Source organism: Fusarium venenatum, assembly GCF_020744135.1.
Source record: "Fusarium venenatum strain MPI-CAGE-CH-0201 chromosome Unknown EDB82scaffold_4, whole genome shotgun sequence".
NCBI lineage: Eukaryota > Fungi > Ascomycota > Sordariomycetes > Hypocreales > Nectriaceae > Fusarium > Fusarium venenatum.
Window position 1 is genome coordinate 7,102,251 of NW_027072132.1, and position 20,267 is coordinate 7,122,517.

General features: G+C 46.2%; 8 protein-coding genes across 8 annotated transcripts; 6 read left to right on the forward strand and 2 right to left on the reverse strand.

Annotated features, from left to right (window-relative positions):
- Positions 1-673: 673 nt before the first annotated feature.
- EDB82DRAFT_530884 (Alpha/Beta hydrolase protein) lies at positions 674-1,702 on the forward strand (the record flags this gene model as incomplete). Its single annotated transcript, XM_025725665.1, has 2 exons — positions 674-1,201; positions 1,250-1,702. 2 exons carry the CDS (start codon positions 674-676, stop codon positions 1,700-1,702), a joined length of 981 nt encoding a protein of 326 aa, XP_025594242.1.
- A 1,015-nt stretch (positions 1,703-2,717) lies between these two features.
- Positions 2,718-4,641, forward strand: EDB82DRAFT_481486 (uncharacterized protein; the record flags this gene model as incomplete). Its single annotated transcript, XM_025725668.1, has 4 exons — positions 2,718-3,131; positions 3,178-3,271; positions 3,321-3,918; positions 3,972-4,641. The coding sequence occupies 4 exons, from the start codon at positions 2,718-2,720 to the stop codon at positions 4,639-4,641; spliced, it is 1,776 nt and encodes a 591-aa protein (XP_025594243.1).
- A 1,243-nt stretch (positions 4,642-5,884) lies between these two features.
- Positions 5,885-7,903, reverse strand: EDB82DRAFT_563015 (uncharacterized protein; the record flags this gene model as incomplete). Its single annotated transcript, XM_025725670.2, has 2 exons — positions 5,885-7,518; positions 7,576-7,903. The coding sequence occupies 2 exons, from the start codon at positions 7,901-7,903 to the stop codon at positions 5,885-5,887; spliced, it is 1,962 nt and encodes a 653-aa protein (XP_025594245.2).
- Positions 7,904-8,755: 852 nt separating this feature from the next.
- On the reverse strand, positions 8,756-10,207 carry EDB82DRAFT_542211 (uncharacterized protein). The gene is made up of 3 exons (XM_025725671.2): positions 10,108-10,207; positions 9,311-10,051; positions 8,756-9,257 (listed from the first exon to the last, which is right to left on the reverse strand). The coding sequence occupies exons 1-3, from the start codon at positions 10,181-10,183 to the stop codon at positions 8,794-8,796; spliced, it is 1,281 nt and encodes a 426-aa protein (XP_025594246.1). The 5' UTR covers positions 10,184-10,207; the 3' UTR covers positions 8,756-8,793.
- A 1,000-nt stretch (positions 10,208-11,207) lies between these two features.
- Positions 11,208-12,489, forward strand: EDB82DRAFT_580684 (uncharacterized protein). Its single transcript, XM_025725672.2, has 2 exons — positions 11,208-11,911; positions 11,962-12,489. Exons 1-2 carry the CDS (start codon positions 11,533-11,535, stop codon positions 12,414-12,416), a joined length of 834 nt encoding a protein of 277 aa, XP_025594247.1. The 5' UTR covers positions 11,208-11,532; the 3' UTR covers positions 12,417-12,489.
- Positions 12,490-13,040: 551 nt separating this feature from the next.
- EDB82DRAFT_548800 (uncharacterized protein) lies at positions 13,041-14,819 on the forward strand (the record flags this gene model as incomplete). Its single annotated transcript, XM_065609530.1, has 7 exons — positions 13,041-13,156; positions 13,202-13,310; positions 13,351-13,354; positions 13,432-13,619; positions 13,650-13,888; positions 13,952-14,637; positions 14,803-14,819. 7 exons carry the CDS (start codon positions 13,041-13,043, stop codon positions 14,817-14,819), a joined length of 1,359 nt encoding a protein of 452 aa, XP_065463595.1.
- A 595-nt stretch (positions 14,820-15,414) lies between these two features.
- On the forward strand, positions 15,415-16,346 carry EDB82DRAFT_530889 (uncharacterized protein; the record flags this gene model as incomplete). Its single annotated transcript, XM_025725674.1, has 4 exons — positions 15,415-15,556; positions 15,617-15,755; positions 15,801-16,044; positions 16,101-16,346. The coding sequence occupies 4 exons, from the start codon at positions 15,415-15,417 to the stop codon at positions 16,344-16,346; spliced, it is 771 nt and encodes a 256-aa protein (XP_025594249.1).
- Positions 16,347-16,657: 311 nt separating this feature from the next.
- Positions 16,658-18,900, forward strand: EDB82DRAFT_469217 (Rho GTPase activation protein). The gene is made up of 4 exons (XM_025725675.2): positions 16,658-16,959; positions 17,019-17,248; positions 17,307-18,055; positions 18,103-18,900. Exons 1-4 carry the CDS (start codon positions 16,762-16,764, stop codon positions 18,678-18,680), a joined length of 1,755 nt encoding a protein of 584 aa, XP_025594250.2. The 5' UTR covers positions 16,658-16,761; the 3' UTR covers positions 18,681-18,900.
- Positions 18,901-20,267: the final 1,367 nt, after the last annotated feature.

The following is a 20,267-nucleotide window of genomic DNA, read 5'->3' on the forward strand; positions in this document are numbered from 1 at the left end:
TCGATGGAGATGAGATAAGATAAGATGTTTGTTATCGATATACTCTGATAAGATATGATAAGACGTCATTGTCCGATAAGCCTCAATGTCTTGTCCGTCACAGGGTAACTGAAGCATTACAACATGGAATGTCGAGATTTATGCTTCTTCAGTTCGATCCTGGTGAGAGTACGATTAAGTTATGGCGGAACAAAGATAACTTACACTTGACGATTAACTCCACTGTTTATTAGCACAAGTGAACCTAGGCCAGGCAATTGTTTACTTTCTTAATGCCTCACATCCTTGTCCGTTATGATCGCAGCTATCGATGATGATCAGATCATGTCCCATATCTTCTCCCAGGGATTACAAATAAGAACGACTTTACCCTGATGGGTGAGCACCTTATTCATCCGTCTTACTTGTGTCTCTCGTATGGTCCTCGTATGGTCATAGACGGAAATTCCGGACCGAGCCAACAGCTAATCAGATTGAGACTCATTCTGATGATGACAAACCACCTGCATGTATACTCGGCTAATTATCTAAAAAAACGAAAAAGGATGCATCTTGGCCAGAACATGTTGCACTTATAAGTGACACACAATGGCAGTCCTTGAGTTTTTCAAACCATCTTCTCATGAACCTTGCACAGCTCCTTTCAATTTGATCTGCTTGAACAATAGCCATCATGGTCTCAAACTTGCAAACAAAAACCCTTATTACTACAGATGGGCGAAAGTACACTTATGATACCGTCCCAGCACAGGACAACAAGGCTACCGTCCTCCTCATTCATGGCTACCCCGCCACCCGCCGCGATTGGAAGTACCAAATCGAGGATCTGTCTGCAGCAGGCTATGGCGTCATCACGCCAGATTGTCTAGGATATGGAGACAGTGATAAACCACTGGAAGTCGAAGCCTACAAACTAAAGGGAATTAGCAACCACATAACAGAAATTCTTGACAAAGAAGGGCTGAACAAGGTCATCGGAGTGGGTCATGACTGGGGAGCCGGTGTCCTGTCCAGAGTAGCTGTCTGGCACCCTGATCGACTCGAGAAGATTGTATTTATGTCGACCGGATATAACCGACCCGGGGTCTTCATGGATGTTGATGCTATCAATGCGAATAGCCTCAAAGCAACTGGAAAGATGCCGTTTGGTTACTGGTACTTCTTCAACTCGCTTGATGCACCAAGTCTAGCCGCATCCCATGTAAGCACAATTACTCCGAAAATAGATTACTCGACTGACATCTGATAGCTCGAATCATTCTTCAGTCTCGTGTTCCCTACTGAAAATCTCAAGTGGATCGACAATCTCGGTGCTCTGGGATCAGCTCGAGCCTGGCTCAACAACAACACAACAACCCCGCTACCCAGCTACATGACCGAGGAGGACAGAGCAGCGTGGCTCGAAGCATTCAGCAAGCCAAACGCCACAACAGGATCAATGAACTATTACAAGGCCCTTCTTCGCGGCGTCAATGCAGAGGATGAGGCTATTCTGACCGACGAGGATCGCACTCTACGGGTTCCTGTGCTCACTATTGGTGGTGCGCAGGATTCAATTGCGCCACCCGAGTATCAACAGATGAACACAGAATCATTTTCTGCTGCTGGGTACACTGGCAAAATCCTCAATGCAGGCCATTGGATGATGTACGAGGACAGAGAGGGCGTGAAGAATGCTTTGCTGGAGTTTATCAAGGAATAAGGGGGAGCTTGATCTTGTATATCTTAGGTGCTTTGGAGAAGCCTGATGTTTGGCTTCGTAGTTAGGCCAGCCGGATGTCTCGGTTCGTACACTCATGAACCATTCCTTTTCAGCTATCTATATGATGTAGATATTCACTTCACAGTAAACACGATAAGATCTGCAATTAAATTGAAGGGTATTAATTTAATTGTACGAAGATGTGACATTGGTCTATCTCTGCTCATCTCAATCGCTCAACTGTAATATTTGCTTCACGGCAATTGCATTATACGTTACAGCGTTGTTGCCGGCGGCTGTTGCGGATATAATTACCGGCATGACTTGAACGAGCTAATCCGGGGGTTGATCCACAAGAATGTAACGAAAACAAAAGGACGGTCAGGTCCTGAATGAACGATATGTAAACAAATCCCGAGATTTTGGGTCTGAAACAAACTAAACTACTTACTGCTGTCTACTTTGACCTCTCAGCCCTGTCTATGGATACTTGTCTAGGTATCAAACCGTTAGACAAGTTGGCTCTATCCGCAATGTTTACACAGCTACATACGTATGCGGATTTCAATCTCCTCTCCCATTAAATGAAGATCTCAATTTATTCCGGAGTTGGCGATCAACTGAATCCACAGTAGCGGAGCTATGAAGTCACCCAAACACGCTAATTCTCGTATTGATCATTAAGATCCCCATTTTTGACCAACATGTTCTTGCTTGATTCGCTAGTCAGGGTTCCCCTGTCCTAGTCCCATTTATGCGAAGCGGCCGGCACTTGGTGTCTTTTGACTGGGGAATGGGACGAAAACAGAAGAATTCTTTCCTTCACCTCCAATTCATTTTGTTTCTAGACTCGTTGTCTGTCACTTCCTTCGTACGAACCCCCCCTGGCGGTTGGAGGTTGTATCCTCCTGCCAAACGTTCGCTATCCACTCCTTCCACTCCTTTTCTCGTATTTATCTCTGTTTTTTGGTAGCTTGGAAGCGCCAACCAGAACCACGCTTCCTTCATTTTGACAATGCTAGATCAAAGCGGTTTCGCAGCTCCGTCGCCATGGCCCTTGAAGGATGAGTTTCTAGGCGGCAAATCCGACAGCGGCGTAGGCGACAGGAAGTCATGGCATCGGCTTGAGGATATGGCAACGCCCTTTGCGGCGCAGTACGCGAGACTCAGCCAGCCTTGGCTCCCCGGATTCTGGACGCGATTCCCGTATCGCGGCCTTGGCATGTGGTTGCTATCTCTGATAGGAACCCTGGCCGCTGTTTTGATACTGAAGTACAGTGATGGAGTGCCTGTCGCGGATTGGGATGAGCATATACAACCAACCGTCTGGCTAGCGTTGACGTCGGCGTTGTCAGGTGCATTTCTTGCTTGTGCTTTTACAGAGGGTGCGGCTATCTCGTACTGGAGGACGGCTGGCAAGCCAGTCACAGTAGGTACTCACGATATCATTGACGGCCGTTGCTAACGAGTTCTAGTTACAACAACTGCAAGCTGTGTATGGCTCGTCGACAGGCATCATCCAGGCTGCTATTAATCTGTTTACCTGGAAGTCAAAGACTTTGGGTATAGGTAAGATATCCGTCCTAGTCTTAATCTATTGTCACTCACACTAGTATAGCATCCATCTTGATGACATTGTCCGTCATGCGAGGTCCACTCATGCAACGAGCCTCTGCAACAGCAAACTTTTATGAGACACAGAAGGGAGCAATGAACTTTCACATTGCCCGAGAACTGCCGATGGACTACGCCTGTATCATGACAGGTCGCACTCATTCCACATCACTACTCACAAAGAACTTCAGCGACATCGCCCACAGCTACAGCCGTCGTGACGACATGGTCGCTTTCGATACATCCTGCACTAATTGCACAACAACCATCGAAGGATTCGGTTTTCAAGTGAATTGTAGCGAGTCGACGCGGAACTACAACATATCCCTCGGATCAGGGACAGACTTGAAGCAGGCTATGAACGGAGCGAGTTTCTTCCAGGTCAATGTTTCCGAATTCACCGACTATTCCGTGTACCAAATGAAGGATGGAGCTTTTCTACAATTGGCGACACTTTACAAAGACGACAGCAACTGTTACGGGAAAACGAAGGTCCAAACTTGTGATCTCCACGCCGGTATCACCAAGTTCCCTGTAAAGATAGACGGAGACAAGGTGGAACTTTTGGGAAAATGGAAGGATGACAAGTTCATCGAGCGCAAGTATGTCACCTCTTCGGTATATCATTTATGACTGATGACTAACAAGATATCAGATATATGATGCCTGCAGGACAGGTCGCAAGCGGCTCAGGTAATATCCTTGGCGGCTTCAGCACAATTGGTAGCGCTCTTTATAGCGCCACCGCCTACATGAGCTTCACCGGCGCGACAGGCTACGACGTCAGATCGACTGGACTACCAGCTACCCAATACCTCACCATGGCCGGTGAAGTACCCGGCTGCAACGACACATGGGCGAATCCAATGGACGATATCATTGAACTCACCCGCAATCTCGGCTTCCGCGCCAGTCTACAGTACGCCAGGTTTAACACGACAGACAAACAAAAAGTCCAATACGACAGCGGCACGACGACGCTAGTCTACACAACAGACTATAACAAGATGTGGATAGCAGTACTAGTCTCGCTCATCGGGATCTTTTCGGTACTGCCCACATTCTGGGGCTGGTGGGAGCTAGGAAGAGATGTCAGTCTGAACCCGCTTGAGATTGCGAATGCTTTTGGAACTGTGGGACAGGAGTCGCATATTATGAGAAACGTGGATCCGAACCAAAACGTTGGAGGGATTGTGAACCAGGTTAATGATGTTGGACCTGTGAGATACGGTGCTTGGGAGATGAGTGATGGAGTTACGAGACTTGGATTTGCGGGAGCTGGTTTGGTTAGAAATCCGACCAAGGGAGAGCGATTTAATTATTAGCGTCAAGACTGTAAAGCTAATTTTTTTTAATGATAATTACAGACTAGTATTGTGTCAAGCCTATGAGGTATATTGTTTTCGTATACAGAAAGTCCTAACTCCGATTTCTTTTATGAGTACATGGCTCGCATCCTAGTCTGCCTGAACAGTAGCCTAGCATTAACTTGTGCTCTGTCAAAGCCTCTCTACGGTGGGAGGATAGCTTTTGGGTCCCGGCTTTCTGGGTTCTGTCGCCCCCTCCTAACAATACGTCCTAAACCTTTCATACAATTTGGAACATCGTTGTATGTCCTTTCTTTAGAATTCCCCTTCGAAGGTGGATCTGGCCTCGGATTGGTCGACTTCTCATTTGACTTCGATGAATCATTCCTTCCAGAGTACTATACGTAAAGTGCCGCCAATCCAAGTAGCGGCAGGGCCTTCGCTTAGAACACGAGCCTTGAAGTTCTTCCGTTGACTCTACACCCAAGAGGTAGCCTGGTCTCGTGTGGCTATGTTTCTACCCGTGGTCTGGTAACTCAGCATGAAACGATGGTTGACTTTATGCTCGTAAACAGCTTCAAGCGATTCGAGGAGACGGAACCAGTTTAGGGCTATATCTATGGGGTTCTTGAAGGAGAAGTAGGGGCGGGTATGGTCATTACCCAACTCTCGTGGGTCCACAGGCAGACTTTTGAAGCTTGGGATGCATGCGGAAATAGGACCGGTACAGCCAGGCTCCCATCCTGTTCGTGGCTTAGGTGTCCTGGGTTCTCCGTCGTTATCGTTCGTGGCATTGGCATTTGCGTTAGCGGCCAACTGCATAGAGTGGTCATATGCAAGAGTGCGTACAGGGCGCGGAGCAGCTCTTGGTTTCTCCTGCATATGAGCGAAGGAGACATTCATGTAGGCCTCAGAGTGTTAGAAAAGGTTGACTGATCAAGACATAAGGAGCAAAATTGGTAGATGACTTTATACTATTTATAAAATTAACCTTTAAATTAACTTTTAAATTAACTAGATCAACTAAATTAAAACTTGCTATAGTCCGGAGCTATACGCAATAGATTAGATTTCCTTCCGCTTAAGGAGGCCTCTGGCAGGGTCCCCGAAGGGCCACCGGAGGATAGCAGGCTATACCCCCTCCCCCCTGTTCGAAATGTAAAAGCAAGAAGCCTAGAAGGAAGAGGCTTAGAAGAAAAAGGCGAAGGAAGATGAAGACCTATGCTGAGGCCGAGGCTTTGCCTTGCCTAGGATGACGGAATCAGCATCGGGGTCTTATAGCTACTGTTGACTTCATCTTGTCTAGACGTTCAGAGTCCCACAACGCGAAAGCACTCCGTAGAAATAGCCTCTCCGTAGGGCCTAAGACCTTGTCGCTGTAGGCCCATGGCGTCCAAATGGTCTCTCCGTGCGTATCACCATTGGAATCGCGACCCCAAACATCAATTACCGGATAGATTTTATTATCCTTGTGCTCGAAAAACTCCCCCAGAAGGAATTCCATCCGCCTGTGTGAATCCATGACGTATACCTTTGCAAATAGATGTATGCCCTGGCATAACAAAAAATGTACAAATCTCAACACCTTTGTCCAATCGGCCAAGCGGAAGTACATAACCTTCTCGACTGTAGTGTTGTTGAACGCAGTGTATCTCATTGTTTGGATAAGGTCATAATAGAACGTGTATACACACATGACAACACTGTAGAACCCAAGGATCTCAGAAAGACCCGAGTAATTCCGATTGTCAAAGAAACCCTCATGACGTTTGGTCTCATTTTCAAACACAACATTACCCTTGTAGAAGAATAAGCAGCAATAATACTCATACTGCAACACAGCGTTTAGAAACCTCGACCTCTCATCTTGTGTCAGTACAACAACAACAGGGCTTGACTCGTCATAGTCATGGTGTCGATAGCCCAGGTTCTCAAAAGCCGCCGTGTTCTGGAAGGCCGTTTTAGACAACTCTTTGACGACAATCTCCGCTTGATGTAGTACTGTTGACATGAGATAATAATCCTGCCGTAACAATTTTCCGCCCCAACAGGCCTCTGGTACAAGGACAGGGGGTTCAAGAAACTGTTCTTTGTTGAAGTTCTGAACTTTCCGAAGGGGAATAAGGTCAGAATTTCTCCATGATTCAGTGTCCAGTGAGTCAGTGTTCTTCCGTAATACCATGTTTCTCCATAGTTTCCGGTATCGCATCACCGCGTAACAGCAGCTTAGAAAATCGGTACCGAAGCGATGCCGTAGATTGAGAATGATGTTATTGTAGGCTTCTGTACTTTTATCCAGGCTGAGTCCAGGGAGACATCTGCTGGTGATTTCCAGCAGGGTCTTGCATGTTGATGCGAAATTGAGATATTCCAACGGACCTTGACTTTGTTTTATGATCATGTCTATGACTTCGGTCGGGAGATTGAGAAGTAGGGACTCTGTGTGCCCTTGGTCTTCTTTTCCCACTGGTTCTGCCAAGCCCGAGTTGTACTTTGCAGAGTATGATCTTGATACGGGTAGCGGTTCAGATAGAGGCGGATTTAAACAGACTGAGACTTCAGGTTGTTCCGGGGGCGAAGTCGGAGAGGAAGGCTCGCTCAAGCTGGGCTCTACGCCCCTGTGAGTTATCTCAGCTGGTGGCAAAATGGAAGTTGGCGAGTCTCCAGGTTGGTCATCGGAGGAAGAGTGAGGGGAAATCTCGCTCAGACTGGACTCTACCTCCTTTTCGGGCTGTTCAGGAGAGGCAGTGCGAGAGGAAAAGGAAGATTCGCTCCAATCCGACTCTACATCTTCTTCGAGCTGTTCAGGGGAGGGAGATCGAGAGGAAAACTCGCTCAGACCTCGCTCTACCCCCCTCTGGGTTGCTGACCGAGGAGTCTGCGAACTGGAGTTTTCTTAAGGTTAGTCAGCGGAGGGAACTCGAAAGCAAACATAATAGAGCGGGAAAATACCTGCTTCTTGCTGAGTCAATGCTTGAACTGGAATGGAAATGGCTGACCCTTCTTCAAATTGTTCAATGAGAGATACGTATAAGCGATAATCGAAAAATACAGGCTTACTTCTCTTCGATGTCCGCAGCCCTTCCTCGGTGGGACTCTCGTTCAACGGACGTTTTACCATCTGAGAACGACTTGTCGGCATGATCTGGGGTTGAACATTTTCAAACTCGCCCAAGGGTTGCCGTTTTGGTTTGCCATGTTTTGGACGATGGCGGTTTTTCATGATCAGAGAAAGGAAAAGAAGAAAGACAAGCACAACAATGCATGTGGTGAGCTCCATGAAGATGGTGGTAGTTCGTGGTATATTTCCAAAACAACAGCGAACAACAAATCATTAAATGTAATCGGCAAAAGGTTATTCCAAGATTTGAGTATGGAGACCATGGCCCCATTATCAATTGTGACTTTAAGTGATTTGGTCACTGATCAAAGTCAATATCCCTATCAAAGCTACTTATAGAAGTTAACCAGTCGTCTCTCGGACAGCCGTCCCTAAACACGATGCAAGTCAAGTATTCTCACATGAGGTTCACGATACTGTGCCTCCCAAATCTCTCTATACCTTGGTTCGGTGGTACCGATACGTCTGTTACTCGCGTAGGTGCATTGCAGAGGCCGAATTTGGGTGCTCATGCATTTGCGACTGGGAGGATAGATGGTTTGCGCAGACATGATGCAACTCGAAGTGATTTGTCTATCTTGACTACTCAAGCTTTCGTCTTATCGATTTCTTTAAGGCTCCAAGCAAACTTTTCGAAGTGATGATGCAGAGTAGTTTGTAGAACTCAAAATGCCCATGAATGATAGGTCTATGAAACCAACCGCGTCTACAAAGTTCTGCTAACTTTATGGACCTTGTTCCAACCGCAAACGAAACTTGAGGCTTTGTCAAAAACCTCCCACTGGACCGGTCACGCCTCACTTTGCCTTGCCGCCTCCATCACCACTACTCAAGTGCGCAGCTGTTGAGTCCCCTACCACGTGAAACTGGACATGACCTCTGAAGTAACGGCGGGTGATCAATTGAAAACGTGACCACCTCCAAGCATTTTCAATGCGATCAATCATGATATGGGCCGATTCCGGATGTGGAAATCCCTTTCAAAAAACACTCGGTTCCTTAACCATCAATGCAAGTAAAACGATGCTATTCATTGATTACCAAACTACCTAATCAGAGTCCGAACTACTACTTGTGTCAACCCTCCCATTCTTCTTGAACTTGACCTCTGGAATGAAAAGCTTCGACATGTCATGATGTCCTCCACACTCAGCCGCTTTACACGTATAACCCTTGGCAAAGCATCCCTTGCATGTATCCCAATCTCCATTATTGCATTTAGCGCAGTAATAAAACTCGCCCTTGATCAAGACGTTGCAGATATCACAGTAATACTTGGGATACACCTTGACGAGGTTATGCTTCCCTTTCCCATCACACGTCTGTCCCTGCGCAAGACAATCCCGACAAATATCGTAGTCGCCGTGGTCGCATTTCTTGCAGTGCGCATAAGGGCCGCTTATAGCTTGATCACAGACATTACAATCAAGACCGACTTCCCAGGCGGGATACTCAATAAAGTCTGCAAAGTCCTCTGTGTCGCGACCGTGACGCTTCTTTGCTTTGCGCTTATCTGATCAATGGGTCAGCATATGTCAATTATCTATCATGAGATGTGTTACTCACCAATACGGTCTTTCACAAAGTACCCAGCAACGCCACCAGCTGTAAAACCACCAGCTGCTGCAAGAAAAGAAGATTTTTTGCTGCCGCCTTCCGGTAAAGTTGGTCGTGAATCTTGAGGGTTTGCATATTGTGGCTGTGGCGGATGAGTCAAACCTTGTCCTGGCGCTCTGCTGATAACGTTCAAGCTACCTGGAAAAGCTGGCATGCCAGCCAGTGGGGGGAGTTCAGATGGCGCTTGCCATGAGGTTCTGCCTGTGGTTTCAACGTAGTACCATTGCTGATCTTTCTCTGACCAGTGAGGGATCCAACGAGGTGGCGTTGGGCATGGAGGTGCGCTTGGCGGGGGAGCACCGTAAGTAGTGACGGCTGCTGGAGGAGATTGAACTTGGTGAATGCTTGGCGGGCTTGCCATGGACGGTGGTGGTGGAGGGGACCATGGTTGCTGTTGTTGCTGTTGCTGCTGAATCTGGGGAGGTGAAGTGTATGCAGGTGGTTGAGGACTGTGAGGTTGATGACCAGGGTACTGCTGTGGCGGTGGCTGATATGGCTGTCCACTGAATGACGAATGCCCATTGTAGGGAGGACCAGTATATGCTTGGAAACCTGGGTTCTGCTGGGTTTGTCCTGGATTGTATGACTGTTGAGGCGGGGAATAAGGCGCATTTGCCTGATAAGTTTGCTGTCCTTGGTATTGATTCTGATAAGAATTGTTCCCATGTGCATCAGGTACTGGGGAAGTGCCTGTTGCGTTCATTGTTAGCGAAGGTCGGGCGGGGATGAGAAGTGCCATGTCTTACCTCCCTGCTGCTGCCCCAGACGCTCACTCAAATTGAGCCCTTCAAACTCTTTCTTGAACTTGTTTAGAAATGACATTTTTATTAGAAAAATGATGTGAATTGACCTTGGAGAGAAAGAAAAGAAGAGATGGCCTGTTGGTGGTTTTAAAGCTTCACATCCTTGTTGAGGCTGTGTCCGCTAATTTATTCAGCTTCGGAAATGCCCCAGGCACGTTGCAAAAGGATCTGGCATGAGACTCCTGTCTTTACATTGGCTAAAGCCGCTTATGGAGGATGACAGTCCATTAACCCAATTTGGGACAGTAAGCTTTGATCCTTTGCTAGGCTGAATCCTCCAGCAGCCATAGTGGATATGTCCGATAGGTTTGGATGCCCTCATGGTATGAGATATAATGACCACTGGAAGCAAAAGGGACGAAATTACTAGGTCAGCTTATGCTCCTTGGATAGGCTACGGTTTATTTTATGGATGGCTTGTTTTGTTTTACCCTAAGACTTAGGAGATCAACATTCCTGCCACTCACCAAATTGCTACCATGGTGTAAGGCTTACAGGCAATAGGGTAGCCATTGCTGTACAGGTCATGTCGGTCGTGAATATGCTCACATCATTGGATGGTCTTTACGCGACGCTGTTCACCATTCGCTGCTCAATCACTTGATCTCATTTTGGCTTTCTCCAAGCGTGAAACTCACATTTCCATTACATTTGAACACCTAGTTACTCGGAGATAAAACTCAAGCAGGATTAAATCTGTTTTTATCCCTAGTGCTAAGTTCTACTGTTTGAAGCCGAGCTGCTGCTAGTGGAGGGCTGAGGACTAGGGTGGAAGGCTGAGCAGGGGACTGGGTAAGCAAAAGGGCCTGTTATTGGAACATATTGAGGCTAACAGCGGGACAAGAGGAACCTGGGGTGATGGAAGCCCAGTTTTGACACTCAAGAGTTTGGCTGTTCTAACATTGGGATTCTATTATGCGATGGCTGCCTGAAAAACATTGATTAGACTTGACTCATGAATTACCGTAAATTTATTAACAAATCCACTTCGCTTTCGAATTAGACAATTGAAATGGTACTTTTGGTTTCTGCGACCAACAACCAACAGCTTGTTACACCAAATAAGGACCGTGAATTGCGCTAGACAGGGTTGACATTCGGTTGAAGCCTTTGTTCAGCCGACTTGGCCTGCTTAACCACTGATTTACAATTTTACATATTAAGCGATCTTCTTGGCAGTCCCATTAAAATGTGGTGATAACACATGATTCGGCCGAGGTCATAGCAATGGCCCTTCATCTTCCCTCTCTATAAAGGAGACAAACCCGCCCTGTCTAATGGATATCTCGTGAGTGCTGTTTCATTTTTTCTCGATCTCAAACTTCTACAACTTCACTCTTTCAGTTGTTGAGTCATCGCATTTATACCATGAAGCCATCTACGCTCATTTTTACCTCTCAACTCCTGGGTAGCGCGAGTGCTTTTCTTGCTTACAGGGAGTCAACAGTCGAACGATGGGTTGAAAAAGGTGGTTCCGAGGCTTGTGGCAAGGTGATGTTGACAGACATCAACTGTGATGCTAGCCTTGACGGCGCAGGAAGCACTGGCTGGGAAGGCTCGATTGAGGGGGACGACGATTTCACCATCACCGATAGCATCTGCGCCAAAAATTGCGGCAACTCCCTCCAGGAATGGGCCAACGCCTTTGCCAAATACTGCGAACCGGAACACATGCGTGTGCCCAACATGGTGGAGGGTCGAAGACAGATTTGCGACAAGGATGCCAAGACAGGAAAATACTGCAACAGTTCGTCGAGGAGTACCTACTCTATGATGCCCGATGCTAATCCTTTCTAGCTATCATCGATTCATTCCCCTTTGTGAGCGATGACGAAGAACTTCCTGCCAAGTACCTCTGCGAGCCTTGTTATGTCCGACGTCTCTGGGGATTCGATCTCAGCACTTACAGTCCTGCCAACAGTTGGATCATAACCCAGCGTGAGCGCATGGACAAGCTATGTCCCAAGTCAGTGCTAGTTGAGAAAAAGGTGACAAGTATTCTAAAAGACCCAGCTACCACAGCGCAGCCTTGGTTGGATTCCTCGCAAACCCCAGCCAATGTCAACAGTGAAGCCGAGACCACTTCAACTCCAGAGAGTACCGAAACCGCATCATCAACAATCACTACAGTACCTTCAACCATTGCAATGCCTTCTGTCACTGAACCGTCGGAGAGTAACGCAGCTGAGAGGATTGGACATGGCCATTGGTCGCTTTTACTTATTTTAGGCATTAATGTCTTTTATCTATGAGCTGTATACTCCTTAGTAGCTCCCTTTTAGGCCAGTGCATAACTAGATAGTATATCTATTTCGTATTGGACTGAACCTCTTAAATCTTCCTTCCACCGATTATCAGTACTTATTAGATATATTCTACTACTTTATAATGACAATAAAGTCTCACTGGATCTTGGAAACAGATTTTGGATGACATCCTGCTAGCCGGTATTAGACTTCAGATTTTGTGTGAAACCATCAAATAACCTTTTTCCTGATTTGCACAACAGGTACATGCCACGAATTCACACAGTAATAAAGGATTCCTTCTGGAGGAATTTTTCAAGCTTAAGGACAGAACTCATCCTACAATCAATATTTGGAGCGTCAAACTCAATGGTGAAGGTATGCATGGCTTGTTCAAATCCAGTGGTGTCCAAGACCTGTTGATTTAACTAGTGAAAATGAGTCTCTCAGTTGTAGCAGGGCTTCTGAAGGTAGCATTGGACCATTACCACTGAAAATCCAATTAGAGTTACTAATGAGGAGGTTTAATATCCTGATTCGACAATTTAAGTTCTGCCTATTTATATATGGCAGGTTCTGCTGTTTCTCTGCTGTTAATATCACTCCTCATTCATTTCTGGTTCCATCACAATGGCCTCTCGATCGCAACACAACGAAAGCCACTTGCTTCGCCTACCCACCGAACTTCTCATCCAAATCGTCAAAGAACTTCGTTTTGTAAAGGTCCTTTTAACCGACGAGTACCCGTACCTAGACATAATACATCATGGTCCCGATACTACGTTGTACAGAGACACTCGAATCGTGAAAGAGGCATCTCAAGATCTAAAGTCTTTGAGATTGACGAAAAGAACATTCGCAGACTTCCCTGGCTTGAAAAACATTCTTTTCAGAAACATTGTGATGGAGCCTACGCAATGCTGCGCTCACGAGTCTTCAGCGTGGTGACTTCTCGCGCGTCGCGCAGCATGTCCGTTCCGTCACATTCGCGACCCACCCAGCTGGGCGCTTCCATACTAAGCTTATGAGGAGAACCTCCGCAACTCCCAGGAATCACCCGAGCCCTTTTCTTACGAAAATCTGGAGTCCTGTTATGATGCTTATATGAACGATGCGAGAGATACGCAAGTATTGCTCAAAAATCCAGAGGGCGAGCTCAAGAAAGCATGGACAGAAATTCACAAGGTCTTGGGAGACCGCATTGAAAAGGTGAAGCTTCTAAGCTATGCTTGTGAAAAGATTCGCCAAGTCAAGTATCTTGACGCTCTCAAAATGGAGAACATCGACATACCATGGCAGCTTCCTCCACACGGTCTTGTGAACGAATGGTCAGTATTTGGGTTCCACAAAGAGCATGCTGACCCTACTGTCGATTACCTTTGCAAGCAAGCTACAGCTGTCACGGGTGACAAGCTCATCGCCATGGTGTTCACATGCCTGGCAGCTTCGGGTGTTGCCATCCCCAATCTCATCATCCAGTTATTGATGACAGGTGACATTGAATGCAAAGACATCCCTGGCTAGGAAAAACTCGATTTCAGCAAGCTCAAAGTACTCCACATCTCTCCCGAAATCCCTTCTGGCGAGATCGGTCTCGTGGAGCGATATATTTGGGCTTTTAGGTTGAACTTGCATCCAGAGAAGATGAAGATTAAGCGTGGTAACTTCTGTCACAATCTACTGGATAAGTGCCATTCCAGCATACAGCATTTTGCATATGGGATCGATCATACCGGAAGAGGTGTTCTCTCTTGGCCAACGCAACGACCCACTCATGACTTCCCAGAACTTACTCATTTGACCCAAAAGGCCGACACTTCCCCCCAAGCCCTTGCACCATGGCTTCTCCATCTCAAGAATCTCAAGCGTCTCGATTTATCTGGTGATCTCTGTCGGGGGCAGTTTCTCGTTGACTGGCACTATGTCTTCAGTGCGATAGGCAGACACCCCAATGTATCAGGGGAGATACCCAAGGGTCTCAGGGTTAATATTGATGACCTTAATATGATTCAAGATGAGCTTTCGTACAGCGGTGTTGTTTGTAAGGATGTTAACATCGCTACGAAGAGACATGGGCGCGATATGAGTCTTAAGCATTGGGAGAATGTAAACTATGGCATTGAAGCTCACTTCTTCGACGAGATTCCTTTCCAAGAGAACAAAGCGCTGTTATACAGAATGGGATGCTGGTATCCAAGGGATCAAGAGGAAGATGAAAGCGACTCATGTGAATTGGATAGTGGAGTATTTTGCCGAATCACATTACTAGCTAGATAGAGCCCGCTAAGCCAGTACCATTGTGTTGAATGCGATACATTATCTTATCGATCTAAGCAATCGCCCTTGCGAAATTCTCTGTTAACTTGTATACGCATGCTTTGACCACTACTAGTAGTTGTGACAGAATAACCCTGGACATCTCTTGAAGTCAAATGATTAAATCCGATTAAACAGTACTGAGAAACATGGAAATCCTAGCCTCGTTATCGCTACCATTGACCTCACCGCATGGTTCTATCTCGGATGGCAGCATCGATGACAGAGACCATGTTCTTACATGCACCAAGATCTGTACTGTCCAGTAAAGTGTCATGATGTCTGCTACATGGCCGCACTCGCATTCGTCAAAACCACAAAGTCAGCTTTGCGAAACTCTTGACGCGAATCATAGCGAAGGTGGATCAAATTTACCTGAATTCTCCTCAACTCGTCGCTTTAGCCAATGATTTCGAATTGACGATGGGATTTGCACGACCAGGCTAAGCCATGTTCGGGATCATCGCGCGAGAAATGGGTCCCACGATGCGGCTGAGTTTCTTCAAGATGCCGATTTCCGGAAGAAATGGCGCTATCACTTTTTGGGTATCATGCTGCGAGTCTTGATGGATATGCGAAAACGCCTTATGCCTCAAGGTTTCTATGAAAGTGAATATAAAGGAGAATGTTCGTCTCAAACATCCATTCCTAATTACAGTATAGTTTTATTTGACAATATCTTGCAACCATGATCAATCCACATACCTCAGTTGGCATCGCCCAAGTCGTCTTCTACACACTCGTCTTACCTGTCGCTGTGTTTATCCTTATCAAAAATTGGAAGCATGGACTTCGGCTTGCTTCGTACCCTCTTGTGACATTCTCCCTCGGTTGGCAACTGATCCCACTCTCTTGAGTAAACATAATGCTAACTAGATGGTACTTTTTAGCTCGTCTCGCTGGTGGGATTCTAACCATCCTCCTTCGGTCCGACCCTACTAGCCTTGGCCTCATCATCGCAACTACCGTGCTGCTCAATGTAGGCCTCATTCCATTGATGATCTCCATGGTTGGGTTCATCCGTTTGATGTGAGACAATATCCTTCACAAACAAGGCACACACTAACTTTACAGTATGAAATCAAGCCTTGATGAGAACAAACGAGCTTTCTTCCTGTTGAAGATCATTCGCTTCGCATTCATCGCCGCTATCATTCTTCTCTGTGTTGCTGGAGCTTTTAGTGGTTCCAGTATACACCTTTCACGACATTTGACACAGGCTGGCTATGTCACTCTGGCTGTCGTCATTGCTTTGATGACTGTTGAGCTACTACACCTCTATACTCAGAAGCACCGCATTTCTCCCGAGAAGCACATTGTATGTTCATCTTGTCCACATTACCCATCGATAGGTCGTATACTGACATAACACAGTTTATAGAGCTCACTCTAGCAAGTGTTCCGACACTCGTCCTACGAACAGTCTATGGACTACTTTGCGCTTTCACGGTTGACAACTTGACGACCATTTGGAATTCGCTGGTTGGATCTGCTGTAGCGTTTGCTTTGATGTGCCTGCTTACGGAGTACATCACACTTCTGGTTTTCCTTTTTCTCGGGATTCGCCATTGGCAAGGCGTTTGCGCTGAAAGCTTGGGAAGTATCGAGATGAAATCTTGAAGCACATGAAGAGCCCTTGAGATGAAAGAGTAGGAAGTCGGTACTAGCCAGAGGCTAAGAGAAGCTACCGTTAATTTATTTCAACCTTTGGGAAATTGTTAGATAGCTACCTTACCTCACTTATAACCCGCTGTAGCAATATTCCATCGTTATGTAATATCATGGAAATGTATAGTAATTATCATCAGCCCTCTGAGGCTGTGCCTAGACTGGCTAGTGAGACGGATTTAAAACTAATATCAAACTGGTATTCTCACCCCACAATATTTTCAGCCGCATTCTCACTGCATAATCGCAACCCCGCTTCCAATATCGCTTATCTCTCTCACCATCTCTGTAATACTCGAAAAGAGTTTACCATGATAGGAACCAATTAGCAAGCTTCGGTGCGGGTGTCTCATGGCCTCTGAGTTGCATGATGGCAGATCCTTTAAGCGTCGCAGCCAGCGTCGTTGGTCTCCTTACAGCTGCTGCTCAAGTTTCCAAAATCGTTGCGAATGTCATCAGTAAAGCTCGTCATGCGCCAGAAGAATGCGGACGCATTAAGTCTGAAGTCGATGATATTCGAAACGTACTTGTTACACTTCAAATCTTTATTCTCAATCCCCGTCAGGTTAGTTTTATTTGGGAAAAGAGACCTAAAGCGCCGAATATTGACAAATCCTCCATTAGGCTTCACGGTCGCGAACGTCTCTGATTATGGTTGAACAAGTTGTCGCTACATTGGCGGCTTGTGTCACTACATTCTCAGAGTTGGATACATTTGTCACGGCTCTAGAAAATGACACTACCATTTTAGATCGGCTACGTTGGGCAAGTAAAGCCAAGGACATCCACGGCATCCTTGTGCGGCTAGAGTCTCACAAAAGTTCCTTGACACTGATGCTTACCATATTGACGTGGTATGCTATGATTTCCATCCCTCTACACCGACAAGTATACTAAAACAATGACCTTTAGTCAGAGCCAAGATGATGCCGAAAGCCGGGTGGACAGACTCTGCGACTTGGTAGAAGAGATGCTACTCCAAAATCCGACACTGAAACAGAGACTTGCTGCATTGGATACAGGTGGCCAAGCAGCGGATCCTGGAGACACCATAGAAGCAAGATTGAACGAACTGAGCGCCGAAGCAACTGACGAGGGAGGAGAAGCTCCTCCCGCAGCAGACAGCCAACCTAAGTGGCAACGTAATGCCTATGGGTTCACCTTTGAGGAAGTCCTCATGAGCTCGAGGGCTTATCGCATGGTGGCAAAAGACAATTCTGATGCTTTTTCAGTGATCAGCTCCGCCGGCAGAACCGCATCCTGGTCTATGTTGTCTGGTCTCAGTCTCTCTGAAATTTCACACATTGGTATTCAGGCCATTCCAATCTATATCACCGACATTACAAACAAAGAGCATTACGACTTTTCTCCAGGTGCGGGTAATGTCGTACCAGAGACCACAACCGCTGTTGTGAATCATGGTGCAGCAAAGTCATCTCGCCGGGATCGTATCAAGGGCTTGTTATTATTCCGAAACCAACCGCCTAAGACAACAAAGCTAGAGCCTGAACATACGCCTAAGATATTCGGGGTTGCCGTTGTGACAAGTATACGATATGCGAATATAGCAATCAGTGTCGTTGATGAGGATGGACGCTCATATGTATATGGCTATATACCTATCATTGTTGGCAAAACCTGTGTTTACCTGAAAGAAAAAGGTCAGTAGGATGTTCTGATGATTATGGTTCCTGTTAACAATCACTAGCAATGGACGTTGAGGATATCTTTGCGACCACCGGAAATCCCGTGCGAATGAGTGAACTCCAAACTAGATTTGACTCGCCCGATAGATTTGGCAAGGGTTTATCTTGGGACGGGTACACGGTCCATGACGCAGCTGGGATTCTTCTTCGCTATCTCAAAAGCCTTCCCGAGCCAATTATCCCGTACCAACACTACAACAGCTTTGTTGACGAGCTGGGGTCATTCATCGACCGAGATTTGTCACCAGAAGAGTCTTCCAAGGTGACAGACTTGGCTGCCAATCTTATGAGGGACTTGCCCCCACTAAATCGTCAATTGCTGGTATATCTACTTGATCTGCTGCATGCATTTGAGAGTAAGTCTTCCGTTAATAAAATGACAACTCTCAGACTGGTTAGCAGCTTCCAGCCTTCCATCTTGTCAGGGCCGCCAGATAAGATGGACTCTGAGGCACATCATGTCAGTGCTAATGTAACAATATTGTTGGTATCTCATGAGGAAGAGATCTTGGAAGCTATTAACAAAACTCCCGCCGAAAGGGCGACGGGAACTTCCTTGGGGAAATCCCGGTCGTTGTAAAAGTGTAGTTGGGTGATAGATCAATGAAATCATGTTGAGTACTGCAATGGGGACGATAACATTGGCTGGTTTGATAACAACTTTTCTACCAGAACCTAGGAAGGATCGAAATCTTCAAGCAAGTGAATAGCGCTCGAGATGAAGGATTCGGGGAGAAAGAGACATGCAATAGCAGACCACGTGTCAATTGAATTTCTTTTTCAAGATATTGAATGGATGGATGTACTGGACATTTCTCGATGACTCCATCCTGCTTTGCTTAAAAGGGCGGGTAATTGTCATCAGCCCTGTGAGGCTGTGCTTAGACTGGCGAGGATAGCGCTGAAGCTCCAGCATGAACAATACCCTAGCGGGACTGATTTATTGCTGTGACACTCCCCCACAGTTGTTCCCAGCTAAGTGACGGCACGGAAGTTCATTCACCAAAAACACACAAATGATTTTTAAATATTTTATTGAAACTTCAATCTCAATTTATGCTTTTGAGCAAAACATGCCTCAGTGGATTACTGTTTCCAACAGTCGCCGAAAGGCAAAAGGTTACCTGCAACATGCGGCAAAAACATACAACAGCGGGGATTCGCTGGTCGTCACCGACCCAACTACTAATCCGCCGGTTAGTGGCTTGACTATGGGAGAGCGGACGGGATCCCGTATTTTCCACTACCTTTGGTCGTATGTACAAATATCCGAGCAATTTTTACTTATATCTATGACGACAGCATATTATTATAGCTAAATACCAACGACTGCGCTCACCCTACACCTCGAAGAATTGGCGCCAGCTCAACGACTTGTCTATACCAAAGACGCAGCTACCAATTCTTACTATACTTTAAATTGATAGATAATACTATTTATTCTTTATCTTTAGATAATACGTTTATTAGATCGGCAGCGTAGGGTCTCCCAGTAAGGGCAGGTCAATGTGGATAATTGGCTTGATAGAGGCGACAAAGCTTTTCTTCCGTTAAATTTGTTACATCCATTGACTGAAAAGTTACTTCATCGATTGAAGAAGAAACGAGATGCTCGAAACAGTAAGCTTTTAATATAACCGACTGCCACCAAATTCTGTGATAAAGCATTATCTTGACACTAAGCAACCTCGACGAAAGTAGCATCTTCAATCACAACAGAAAATACACTAGGCAGGCCTCTGTCGCATGTAGTGCAGTAAGCTTCATTTAACTCTATTCGAGCCTGAGGAAGTTTAATTGAGACGCATTGATAGTTATAATCTTAAAAAGTGGTTTCATACTGGCTGTCAACAGATTCTCCGACCACTCGGCGACGTGACCCCGAAACATGCGCAGGGCTCGCATAGACACAAACACGCGTGAGAACCATCCTACAAGGGGGACTGCATGTTTAGCGCAAATGTTACACTTTATTTGGAGAGGGTTACATTCATCTAACTGGGTTTGTTTCGGAGCATCGCGCCGCTGAACCCTATCACATGGCTTTGGTGGAGAAAAGGAGCATCAACCTCCGCGCCCGCTTCTGGCAGCAATGGAGATTTGTACAATGGGTGACACAGCAGTTCCAGGTGAAGAAAACGCGTCGACACGAGGCTCAGTAGACATA